The sequence below is a fragment of the Eulemur rufifrons genome, chromosome 1 (assembly GCF_041146395.1).
Source record: "Eulemur rufifrons isolate Redbay chromosome 1, OSU_ERuf_1, whole genome shotgun sequence".
NCBI lineage: Eukaryota > Metazoa > Chordata > Mammalia > Primates > Lemuridae > Eulemur > Eulemur rufifrons.
Genome location: NC_090983.1, coordinates 95,296,043 through 95,309,197, shown reverse-complemented (window position 1 = coordinate 95,309,197; position 13,155 = coordinate 95,296,043). Strand labels below are relative to the sequence as shown.

General features: G+C 39.5%; 1 protein-coding gene and 1 pseudogene across 8 annotated transcripts in view; one reads left to right on the top strand and one right to left on the bottom strand.

Moving 5' to 3' along the window:
- The window catches only part of CLASP1 (cytoplasmic linker associated protein 1), a 263,544-nt gene that overhangs the window by 83,351 nt on the left and 167,038 nt on the right, over positions 1–13,155 (top strand). For all 8 annotated transcript variants that reach the window (XM_069462102.1, XM_069461691.1, XM_069461772.1 and 5 more), the window contains exons 3-6: positions 7,483–7,561; positions 8,991–9,094; positions 9,863–9,954; positions 11,846–11,921. In XM_069462102.1, coding sequence (XP_069318203.1) covers positions 7,483–7,561; positions 8,991–9,094; positions 9,863–9,954; positions 11,846–11,921 — 351 coding nt within the window. The remainder of the gene's footprint in view (positions 1–7,482; positions 7,562–8,990; positions 9,095–9,862; positions 9,955–11,845; positions 11,922–13,155) is intronic.
- Positions 6,849–6,985, bottom strand: LOC138388087 (U4atac minor spliceosomal RNA; annotated as a pseudogene).

Sequence of the window (13,155 nt, the reverse complement as noted above, 5' to 3'; positions counted from 1 at the left end):
CTAGTTTTTGAATATTGTAATAGTGCTGCTCTGAGCCTTGTGCATTTCACCTGTTGTACTTCTGTTGGGTATAATCCTAGCAGTGGAATTGCTGCACATGTAGATCTTCAAATTTGTTAGATAATGCCAAGATGTTTTCTAAAGTGTTGGTTATGCCAACTTGCTTTCTTGCAAGAATGTAAGAGAGTTTCCATGGTATCACATTCTTATTAACACTTGGTCTTGTTGGTTTTTCATTTTAGCTATTTTGGTGATTGTGTAGCAGTGTCTCATTATTTAATTTTTGTTTTCCTGATGATGATGACTAATGGAAATTGAACAAGTTTTCCTAGACTTACATCCTTTGGTATCTTTTATGAAATGCCTATTGAAATATTTTGCCCATTTTTCTACTGGCTTGCCTGTTGATTGATTTGTAGAAGATCTTTATATATTGTAGAATCAAGCCTATTGTTGCTTATTCGTTTTATAAATATCTTCTAATGTGATTTGCCTTTTACTTCCCTATCGTATTTTTGATATGCCAAAGTTATTCATTTTAATTTAGTCAATTTATCAATCTTTTCTTTTATGGTTTGTGTTTATTGTATTCTGATATTTTCCTCTGTCCTGGGATCATGAAGCTATTTTCTTACATTGTTTTCTGTAAGCTTTATTCTTTTGCTTTTCATACTTACATCTATTATGGAGAATTCATTTTTATGCATGGTGTGAGATAGAAATCAACTTCTCTTTTAATTCATGTAGATATTCCCTTGACCTAGGGGCATTTATTTTAAAAAGCAGCTCTGTTCTCACTGTTCTGTAATGACTACTTTATCACGAAGAAAGTGCCCCTATATGCCCGAGTCTGTTTCTTTATTCTGTATGTTGATATATTTGTCCATTAACTGATAGCACATTGCCTTAATTCCTGCTGTTTCATAAGAAATCTTGATTATCTGATGGGAGCAAGTTTTATCACCTTGTTTTACCAAAAGAGTGTCTTGCCAGTTGCATTTCCATATATATTTTGGAATCAATTTGTGAAGTTCTTTAAAAAAAAAAAATGGGATTCTGAGTGGAATTTTATTGACTAGAGCAATTTGGGAGAAATGAAATTTTTACAATACCAAGTATTCTGTAGTTTATCTCTCCATTTATTTGAGCCATCTTTAATTTTTTTAATTGTTCATACCTTTTTGGGTAGAGATTTATTTTGGCTAGATTTATTCCTAGGTGTTTACTATTTTTATGGAACTAAAAATATAAATGTTTTTATAATTTTCTTTTGGCTTGCTGCTGGAGTAGAAATGTAATTCTTTTTTTGTATATTGACTTTATATTATTAATCTTGCTAAACTTACTAATTTTATAATACATCTTTAGATCTTCTAGATTTTCTACTTATAGTTGTATTTTCCATACAGAGTAACAATGTTTTGGGCTAGTTTTCATAACTGTAATTTTTTTCTTGCCATAAAGAATTAGTTAGCTATAAGACCTCAGATACAATGTTGGAAAGAAATTGTAGAGTGGGTATTTTTGTCTTGTTCCCCATCAAAGAGAAAACTTTTAGCATTTCCTTGTTAAGTATAATGCTTGATGTAGGTTTTAAAAAGTCCTTTATGAAGTTAAAGAAGAATCTTTTTCTTCCTCATCTGCTAAGAATTTCATCATGAATGCAAGGGATGTTCAATTTCTCAGATGCTTTTGTATCTTTTTAGGTGATTAACAGAGAAGAAAAATCATGTTATTAATATGGCAAGTTACATGGAGTGATTTATTAATGCTAAACCATTATCACCAGGATACTCACTAAAATTGGCTTTAAAAGAATGGATACCTTCTATGCTAAGAGATGAAAAATTCTTGCAGTTTTTGTTTGTATCAAAATTATTTCACTTTCTTTCTATATTTTGTAGGTCACAGAATTCAAGGTTGGTTATTAGTAATTGTCTCTTTTTACTTTACACATGCTTTTCTTTATTGGTGGTGATGGTCTTCATCTTTATCTTTTAAAAGATGTTATCTAACATATCTAGGTATAGATTTCTTTTTCTTTAGCTTGCTGTGACTCATTGGGCTTCTTGAATCTGTGGCTTGATGTTTTTCTTTAGTTTTGGAACATTTTCAGTCATTCTATCTTCAAGTATTGGTTTTTTCTTTTTCAAGTGTACATTTTAGTGGCTTATAGTGTATTCACAGAGTTGTACAACCATCACCACTATCTATTAATAATTCCAGAATATTTTTATCACCCAAAAAAGAAACCGGATAACCATCAGCTATTACCTAATTTTTTTTAAATTGTGATAAAATATGCATAAAATTCACCATTTTTACCAGTTTTGTGTCCAGTTTAGTGGCATTAAGTACATTCACATTGTTGTGCAACCATCACGACCATCCATCTCCATGTTTTTTTCACATCTTGTAAAACTGAAACACTGTACCAATTAAATAGTAACTCTATTTCTCCCTTCCCCAACCCCTGGCAACCACCATCCTATTTTCTGTCTCTATGAATTTGCCTACACTAGAGGCCTCATATAAGTGGAATTATATAATATTTTTCTTTGTGATAGGCTTATTTCACTCAAGATAATGTCCTCAGGTTTCACCCATGTTGTAGCATGTGTCAGAATTCCCCTCCTTTTTCAGGCTGAATAACGTTCCATTGTATGGGTAGACTACATTTTGCATATTCATTCGTCTGTTGATAGACACTTGGGCTGTTTCCATATTTTCACTCTTGTAGATAATGTTGCTATGACTATGAATATACAAATATCTTTTGAGACCCTGCTTTCACTTCTTTTGTGTATATACCCAGAAAGTGGAATGGCTGGGAAGTGTATGATAACATTACGTTTAATTTTTTTGAGGAACTGCCATACCATTTTCCAAAATGGCTGCACCATTTTATACTCCCACCAGCAGTGTAATGCTTATAGTTTCTCTGCATGTTCACCAACATTTGTTATTTTCTGTTTTTCAAAAATAATAGCCATCAGCTATTATTTGAGTGTCAGCTATTACTGTTTATCCATTGTCTCTGATTTCTTCTTTATGAACTCCATTAAAACTTAATGTTCTTTTCTCTCTATACCTACTCTTTTGAATTTTCCATCCTTTTGCCTCTCTGTGGTTTATTCTGAATTTTTTCTGCAGACTTAGTTTTCTGTTTAATTCTCTCTTCATCTATATTCAATGCACTTAAAAAAAAGCCTATCCATTGAGTATTTAATTTTGTCTCATATTAATTTGGTTCTTTTAAAAATCTATGTAACCTTTCAAAAACTGTCATTTCTCTACCCAGAATTTTAATTATTTCTTAATTAATTTTCTTAGACATAGTAAGAATTGTTATTTTGAAGTCTGTTTCTGATTATTCTCCTATCCATAGTTTATGTGGGTCTTTGTTTCTGCTGGTTTTCATTTGTTTTGTCCTGTTTGCCTGGTTATCTTTGATTGTGTTTTGGATGTTGTCTTTGAAAAATTGTTTACAGAAATAAATTGAGGACTAGACTACAATGATGTTCTCTCCATCCAGAAATGATTTGTGTTTTTATCTGCTAGGGGCTTGGGGGCACAAACAGTCTAAAATCACCATAATCTGATGTCACAGATTAGGAGTATTCTGGGCCACCCAGATGCTTGGAAACTGAGTCCACATGAAGGCTGTTTTATTTCCAATCTACTCTTCTCCTAAGCTCTAGCCATTTGGGATTCAAGCCATGTTGTAGGGGGTTAACTGGCTCTTGGAGGGCCTTGGAGTCTACCTTTGTCCTCTTAGAGCAGGGGTCCCCAACCTATGGTGAATTGTATAATTATTCCCTATTCCCAATTATACAATTGTATAATTGTATAATTATTCCCTGTATAATTATTATTATTACATTGTAATACAATGTAATAATAATAGAAATAAAATACACAATAAATGTAATGCACTTGAATCATCCTCAACCCACCCCCCCACCTGCGGGGCCCCCCCCCCCATCTGCAGAAAAATTATCTTCCATGAAGATGATCCCTGGTGCCAAAAAGGTTGGGGACCACTGTGAGAGAACCCAAGAGTGATTCTCAATGTCTTGGTTGTCCTTTCATTGTATAAATGGCCCCAGGGCAATAGTGTACCAGTTGCTGCAGGCCCCTTTGTGAACTTTAGTCTTAATGTTTCTTGACCTGGTAGTTCTTCTGTGCCTTCTCAGTTCTCTGATGCTTCCAAGCACATGTTCTTTTATAGTATACCCAGCATTTTAATTTGTTCTCAGCAGGAATGTTGGTCCCAATTACCTAGTCAGCCCTATTACCTCCTTTACAAAGGCATCTTTTTAAAGTTTTTAGGATAAAGAATCTGTGTTGAACCTTGAGAACTCATTTGTTCTAGCCTCATTCATTACTAGTCAAGAAAGTATGGGTTTATTGATCATCTACCACGTACCTAGGATTGTGCTGTATATTACGGAAATCCTAAGGAAATGCAAGACAAGAGTGTTCCTACATTCAAGGAGTTTAGCTGGGGAAACAAGCATAAACACAGATAATTAAATAAAATGTTGGAGGAGGTGCTCAAGGGTTATGTAGAGCTAATGGTGTCAAAAGACAGAATACAACAAATTTAAAGATCTTGATTGGCTTTTATTTGTAATTCTAGACTTGGGTAAACATCTCATTCCATAAAATAGAATTGAGTGTTCCGATGAACCACGCAGAAAAGATTGGTTTTCTAGACAGAAAAGGATTGCACTGTCTGGGAAGCCTTCTCTGCTAGTGCAATCCCTGTTACTTCAGGAATCTTCCCATTATCACCTGTCACCTCTGGAGGATGCTAATGGCAGTGACAGGGCCATTATTATTAGGTGATGATAACCAGCGCATATGTGGTCCAGCCCTTACCACATGCAAAGTACTGTTTCAAGCATGATCCTCACAACAGCCTATGAGGTAGCTGTTATTAATATTATTGTCCCCATTTTACAGATTAGCAAATTAAAGCAGAGAGGTTTTACAGCTAATAATTAGAATGGTCTTCTGGATATGGACTTGTTTTTTTTTTGTTTTTTTTTTTTCTGAATCTCCTTCTTCAATAGGAAAATGGAAACCCAGGAGAAGGGCCTGAGCTGTGGAGAGAAACTTTGGTGGCTGAGGAGCCCCTTCCTTGCCCCAGGGGCTGTGGCTGAGGACAAATTAGACAACTGTGTGTGGCTTTCAACCTCTGTTTCCTTCCAGAGTCCAATTGGTTATTCAGCTGTGAAGGTGTCTGGATTGGTATCCTGTCCCCCAGTCCATCTGGGCGAGGCTCTGTGATACTTTACTGTCCAGGACTTAGCTAGGTCTGCTCTGGTCCGACCTACCAAGTAAACGACCATCTTGGAAACGCTGAAGAAGGTTTTCCCCCAAATATGCAGCGTCTTTTTCACCATAGTCTTCAGTGATTTAGGAAGGGCTGTTTCTGTAATAAATAGCACCCCCCACCTCCAACCAGCAATGCAGATGCTTAAGATTTCTTCAGGCAAAAGCCAGTTCCAATTAAGTCATGGGATGCTCTGACTTAAAAAATCCAAAACAGTTTTGGATTTACAGAAAAATTGCAAAGATAGTATAGAATGTCCCCCTATACCCTCACACCGAGTGTCCCTGTTATTACCTCTAACATTAGTATAGCCTATTTGTTACAATTAATGAACCGAACCATTATTTATTGTTAACTGAAGTCCATACTTTATTCAGATTTCCTTAGTTTTCACCTAAGGAAAAATGTCATTTTTCTGTTTCAGAATCTCTTCTATGCAAAACCACATTACATTAGTTGTTATGTCTCCCTTGGCACCTCTTGACTGTGACAATTGCTCAGACCTCCTTGTTTTTCACGACCTTGACAGTTTTGAGGGGTACTGGTCAGGTGCTTTGTGGGATGCCCCTCTGTTGGAATTTCTCTGGTGTTTTTTCTGATGATTAGACTGAGCTTCTGGGTTTTGGGGAGGACTATCACAGAGGTGAAGTGCCATTTTCATCGCATCTCATCAAATGTACTTGCTGCCAACATGATGACTCTTGATGTTGACCCTGATCATCTGGCTGCGGGAATGTTTGTCTCCACTGTGTAATTACTCCTCCCACTTCCTCACTGTACTCTTTGGAAGGAAGTCAAATTGTGGAGCCTAATCCTCTTTAGCTCAAAAGTCAAGTCATTATTTAAAGTGTTTTATACCATTAAATAATTAAAAGAAAAATCTGTCCACAAACTGTTCTCTTTATAAAAATTTTAAAAATTATTGTCTTTAATATCGTCAAGTAGCCAATCCCTTGCAAGGACAGTGTATATATTGTGCTGATTATTGGGCAGATTCGGTTCCTTCAGTTGCAGCAGTTTTTGTTTTTAGCTGCAAAACGCAGGCACAGGCAGTGTACCAGGAATCATGATCAGTCTTGTTTATTTGTTGTTCTGTTTGGACCATGTTTAACGAAACTGCAGCAACGCAAAACTGCTTCCTGCGGGGGAAGGGTTTAATCATTTAAACGATGGGGCTACAGGGCCATTCCCACGTTTATGTGAGGGCACAAAAGCAAAGATTATGAAATCAGAGCTCTTGAATATTGGCAGTACACCGGGCCACTTAAGCATGAAAGAGTTCGGAAGACAGCTGGAATTAAATTTTCGGATGCGATGTTTGTCATAAGTAAACATTTATAACCTCTCCGTAATATGGGAGAGAAAACTTCGTGCTGGAGAAGCCTATACTAGCAGTGAATCTCGCACGCTCTCTAGTGGTCAAATTCCTGCAATTCCCCAGCCCTTTTTGCGACTTAATAGACTAGCTATTGTTGAAATCACAAATCGTGGAAAAGAGATTTTTCTTTTTTCCAAAAATTGCACCAAAATAAAGCAAAGTTTTATTATTGCTCTAGTTGATGCGGGCGTGTTGTGTAGGCGTTAGCAGTACTGTCCTCACTACTCGTTCATTGGACAGTAGCGCTACCCCAAGAAAAGGATGGTTACAGGTTTTGCTGCCTGCGCTGTGAGCAGGAAGCGCCAATACCAGGTTAGGTTGTGGTGACTAAGGCGTCAGTCCCGCCCCTAGCTTGCCTGGTAGCTGCCTACCTCCATTGACCACATCGCTCTGTGCAAGCCACCAACTCCTTATTTTCTGAGATTCTGCAGGGTCGCAAACCGGCTGCTCGGTTTTACCCAGAAGACCGCGCGTTAGCCGCCCCAAAATTTGCATACGCTCCTCTCGCCGGGGCGGGGCCAACAGGGGCGGGGCTGCAGCGAGCTAGCTCACTCCGCTGCGGCTAGTCCCCGGGGGTTTGGCCACGTTGTTTCTCCTAGCCGAGTATTTTCTACTGTAACCGTAAACAGCTCTTTTTGTGCAAGAGCATTGTGCCTCGTGCTCAGCAGTCGGCATACGCGCAGTGGGCTCTCGGACTGCGTGGGCGGGAGCGCTGCACACCCCTGGCCGGCTGCTAACCGGCTCCCGGTGTTTCCCGTTGCAGGTGGTTCTTCTGGGCATGGACATCCTGTCCGCCTTAGTGACTCGGCTGCAGGATCGGTTCAAGGCGCAGATCGGCACAGGTGAGCTGTGGGCAGATGTGGACACCCAGACTCCACCCTCCACCCCCGCGCCCGCCCCTCGCCTTCGCTCGGTCTCTCCAGTCCCAACCCTTCCAGCAAGCTGTCCATCCTCCCCTGCAACCCCCCCCTCCCCCCATCGTTTTCCCCTACTCCTCCTACACAGCGCCCCTCCCCCCCTTTAGCCTTTCATCCTCCCCCAGCTGGGGCTGCACCACTGCCTTCCCTCCCCGGCCCGGCTCACTCCAGACCCACTGGCCTCCCTGCACCTACTGGCTTTTTTACCTACCTCCTGTTTTATTTCCTGTGTATAATTAGCCGTTACTCTTTAGTGGTAACCATGTCATTTTTGTCTTTAACTCTTCCTTGTAATGAAAGGCAGTTTTCTTTGAGAAGTCCTGTAAAACCGAACCAGTTGTATTTTTTCCCAGATGATTATTGTTTGGCATTACTGTTTTCACATTGATTGTAAATGTCATTACAAGTGTCTAGTAAATGTTCACTTGCTTATTTTGAAGGGGAAACAGTGTGTCAGCAAAATGAAACAAAACCCACAGATTTCATAGATTTGGATGCCTCTAAATTCCTGACCTCTGGTATTTCATGATGGCAACGTAAACATCATATACTGCGCAACCATTTTCTTATAGAATGTGTGTATGTGTTCAGGAAAGTTAACTTTTTGGTCACTGTGCTGCTTTAGAAAAGATCGGGAACTGTTTTTTCCATTCTGGCACTGAGTAACTTCCATCTGTTAAATTTAAAAAACCCTTACTTTTAGAAATTGGATATTTTACTAGTCTTTCATTTTCCTCCTAAATAAGCTGAATTATTCAGAGATATCTCTTGTAATAGAGGTTTATAGACTCTTATGAGAAGGAAAGTAAACTAACCTCTGGTCTGCAAGTGCCCTCGGATTACTGGCGGAACCGTCCACACTTGGGTGTGTGAGGGGAGGCTGGAGAGCTGGGCTTTGTCTGATGTGTGTTTCTGGGTGTGATTTAAAATTAAAAACTCACAATGCTGATGAAACATAGATTCATCCAAAAGTGCCTGCCCTTTCTACCTTAAAGAGATATGCTGGAGCCCCTCTTCTCTCTTAACCTATATTTTGCCTTTATGTTGACTCTTTCCTGCCAAGATCTTCCCTTATTTAGCTTACAAGTGTGTTGGGAGCTGGCTTGAGGAAAGTGGGGTAAGGAGGAAGACAAATAGTATGTTTGTCCATGCAAAGGATTTTGTAGATTCTTGTGGTGACTTTCATGGATTTCGGCAGGGAGAGGAGAGCTGTGCGCAAGGATGGATGCTTTTACAACGAGGTGCATCATTTAGGCCAGGGTTTTGTCTTTCCAGTTATTTGAAATAGCAACACTTGGTGACCTCAGTCCCCCAAATAGGCTTTCATTTGATCAGTTTCCCTTTTGATTTTCAGTGCTGCCAAGTCTAATAGACAGACTAGGAGATGCTAAAGACTCTGTGAGGGAGCAAGACCAAACTCTGCTGCTAAAGATCATGGATCAAGCTGCTAATCCCCAGGTAGGGTGAGAGAAGAGTTCTGGGGCCAGCCGGGTGTGTGTGTATGTGTATACTTGCATAAACAGTGTGTGATTCCACAGACTTAGTTTCTTTTAATAAGATGAAGTATTACAGGTGAAAATTTTCATAATATTCAGTCTGCCCTTCAGAGACTAGGTACAAATATAATGTGAATAAATAAGTGACTTTAACATGGGTATTGAATAAATTAGTGCATTTAGTGTGCTTGGTTTCAATCCCCTAGACTCTTTAGACGTTTATGTAACTGACTCTCCATTACTCTGAGAAAAGGCAGCTGTGGTGTCTGGTAGTCAAGGGCTTGGCTGGAGCCCTGGTTCCTGTCTGCCAGTGAGCTGGGGATGCTGGGATGGACTGACACAGCCCTGCCTTCCAGGACCCTGCTGTCCATTGTTGGGGGAGGGGTGGTCAGAAAAAGGAGAGGGCAGTGTACCTGCTCTTTGACAAGTCATCTGCTCTCTTTTGGCCTCACTTTCCTCAGCCATAAAATGAAGATAATTATATCTGCCTTTCAGAGTTGTTGGGAGAATTATATAAACAAATAAATGTATTTTGAAAATTTTAAGTTGAAATACTTGATAAAATGATATATGTCATCATTTTCTAATATGCTCTTGAGAGGACCAAATGGGTGGGTAGAAGATGGTATTAATTTGGCACATGTTAAAAGGCTCTCCTTCTGTTGATCCCTTACTAAGTGAGAGGCTGCAGAAGTCTTCTCTCTCCTCACCTGTTCTTTGTCGTCTGCAGTATGTATGGGACAGAATGCTTGGAGGCTTCAAACACAAGAATTTCCGCACTCGAGAAGGCATCTGTCTCTGCCTTATTGCAACACTCAATGCGTAAGTCTGGGATGAACCTGAAATATTTAAAACAAACAAACAAACAAACAAAAAAAACAACTGTACTTTGAAATAATTAGGTTTACAGAAAGTTGCAAAGAAATGTACTAGGAGGCCCCATGCCCCTTTTACCCACCCTCTCCCAGTGTTAACATCGTGCATGACTATAATACAATATCAAACCAGGAAATCGAGATTGATATATCCCCAGAGCTTATTCACATTTCTCCAGTTAAACATACACACATTTGTGTGTGTATACAACTGCACCATCACCGTAGGGCTCCCTCTTGCTGCCCCTTATAGCTGCCCCAACCCTAGGCAACCACTAATGAGTTCTGTTTTCCAGTGATTTTTGTCACTTCAAGAATGTTATGTAAATGGACTCATCAGTATGTGACCTTTTCAGATTGTTTTTTTTTTCATCAGTATAATTCCCTTAAGGCTGTATATATGTTGTTGACTGTAACAACAGTTCATTGCTAAGTAGAATTCCATGGTAAAGATGTATCATGGTTTGTTTATCCATTCATTTGTTGGCGAACATTTGGGTTATTTCCAGTTTTTGGCTATTATGAATGACCATGCATGTACAAGTTTCTGCATGAACATAAAATTTCATTTCTCTTGTATCAGTGCCCAGGAGTGCAATTGCTGGGTCATTTGGTAAGTCTATTTTTAGTTTTAAAAGAAACTGCCAAATTGTTTTCTGGAGTTGTCTATACCATTTTATATACCCATCAACAATGTATGGATAAATGATCCAGTTTCTTCATATCCTTGATAGCCATTGTTTTTTTATTTTAGCCATTTTAATATGTAGTAATATCTCATTGTGGTTTTAATTTGTATTTCTAGATCTAATGGCTGTTGATGTTGAACATCTTTTTCATTTGCTTATTTGTAGGAGAGGCTTTCTTTTTTCTTTCTTTTTTTTTTTTTTTTTTTGTCAGACCTGGTGAACAGGAAGAGAAGCTTTCTTAAAAATTTCAAATCACTTTTTCTCACGAAAATAATATTGTATATATCAGAAAAATTTACATAAGGATAAAAATAAAGAGCACTATAATTCTGTCACCTTTAGATGGTCACTATTAACATTTGGTGCATTTTATTCCAGCCTGTAATGTTATATTATTTTTAAAATCAAAATTGAGATTATAATGTTTACATTACTTCATAAATTTTTTTCGCTGTTAATGTGTTGACCTTTTGAATACCATTAAATTTGACTGTATGTGGCCAAAGGTTTAAAAGAAAGTTTCTAGCCTTCATAATAACACTTCCTGTCCTAGGAATTTATGCTAAGGAAGTAGATTAAGTAAGAGATTTTTATTCACGAAAGATATTTGTGATAGTAGCAATTGTAATGGTCGTGAAGAACTGAAGTGTTCCGGGTGGAGCAGTGCTTAGCTACGATGCTGTGTGGCCATTGTTCAGTCTTTTCATCCAGCAGTGTTAACAGAACATCCGCTGTGGCAGAAAGCTGTGCCGTAGCACACAGGGAGGGTTCAGTGAGGACCCTACAGGGACTTGCAGTTGACTTGGGTACTCTGGCAAAACAGTAATGCAGAGACAGCATTTGTGAGGCAAGCAAGATCATGGAGAGGCCGGGGCTTTGGTTCAGCCTTAAAGGGGTCAGGCCAGATTGGAGAGAGCCCTGGATGCCAGGAGGAAGACTTGTCCCTGAAAAGCCACCAAAGGTTTTGGACTTTGTGCAAGGGGGCCTTTGGGACGCATTTGCTTTGGAGCCAGCATGGATGGGATGGAGAGAGCCTTGGTGTGAGGTGGTGATGTGTCCTGGGGAGGCAGAGGAAGGGTGAGTGTGGGCAGAGAGGCATCTTTTTTCCCTTTGTTCTTACTAACAATAAAGCATTCCTTTTGTTTTCAGCTCTGGAGCACATACTTTAACACTAAGCAAGATCGTGCCACATATATGCAACTTACTTGGAGATCCAAATAGTCAGGTGAGTGAGAAAGAAAATGCTGGGGGAGGGGGGGCAGTCATTGCTTATGGACTGTTCAGATGCATTCTAGTGTTCTGCGCATACCGAATAGGGGGGTGGGACTTTAGTCATTTTTATAGAACTCTGGTTATTATTTAACATATTAGCTACTCATTAACATTTATCAAATACCATTGGTAAATGTGGCTGCTCCGCCCTTCTCTATATACAGGACTGAGAAATCACTAGCCTATAAATTGAAGTCATTCAAACCAGCCTCCAACATAAGACCACTCTAGTCACCTTCTCTGTAGCCCAAAGGGGTGGGGATGAGGGGAGAGAATCTGTGCTCATTGGTGCTGGTGGTGGTGGGGAGGGGTGATTGGAAGGGGACCTGAGGGACTTTCTGAGGCGTTGGAAATGTACATTTTGCTTTGGGTGGGGGCGACACCGGCATATATCACTGTGGAAATTCCTTAAACTGAACCCTTAAGAACTGTGCATGTTATTTTATGTAATTTTTTTTTTTTTTTTAAATGCACCACTTTCTTAGTGTAAGGGTGGGAGATGGGAGAGAAGCTAGTCATCTGATCTGTGAGTAGCACTTCACGATGTTTTCCAAGCCTGGGCTCTAGAAGCACCAGCTCTCTTTCCCAGTTCAATTTGGTCTTACCCAGAGTCATTATGTCATCTCCTACAAACTGATGAGAAAGACACTGTGTTACATAAAGGGATAGAAAATGGAAGGGTGATTTACAACAGAAATACATGTGGCCAACAGGCCTCTAGTGAAATCTTGATTGGTGATTGCTAAGTTACCCCCTGGAGAGGTTGTCAGGCTCGCCTTCTGGCGGCCCCTGGGTCCCTCTGGGTGTGCCCCTGCCATGCTCTGACCTATCTCTTCCCTCACTTGCTCTCAATTCCCCCTCTCTCTGGCAGTTGTGCCCCCCTTACCCCCAAATGCCATGTCCCGTTCGTCTCCCTTGCTTGCCCTGCTTTCTTTCCACTCATGCTTTCATTCAGCTTTTGTTGAAAATATATGGCATTTGAAATAAAATTTTTAGATATTTTTATTTACCGTCATAGTTTATTTTCCACATTAATTTTAAAATAACCTCAACTATTTTTTTAAAATGATTCTAAATTACCAAATAGATTATCTTGCCCCACCCCCTTTTCGTCTCTCTTCCCTTTTTGTTTTCTGTGGAAACAATCCTTTATGGAGGCCACACGGTATCCTTTAGTGAGCAGAAAA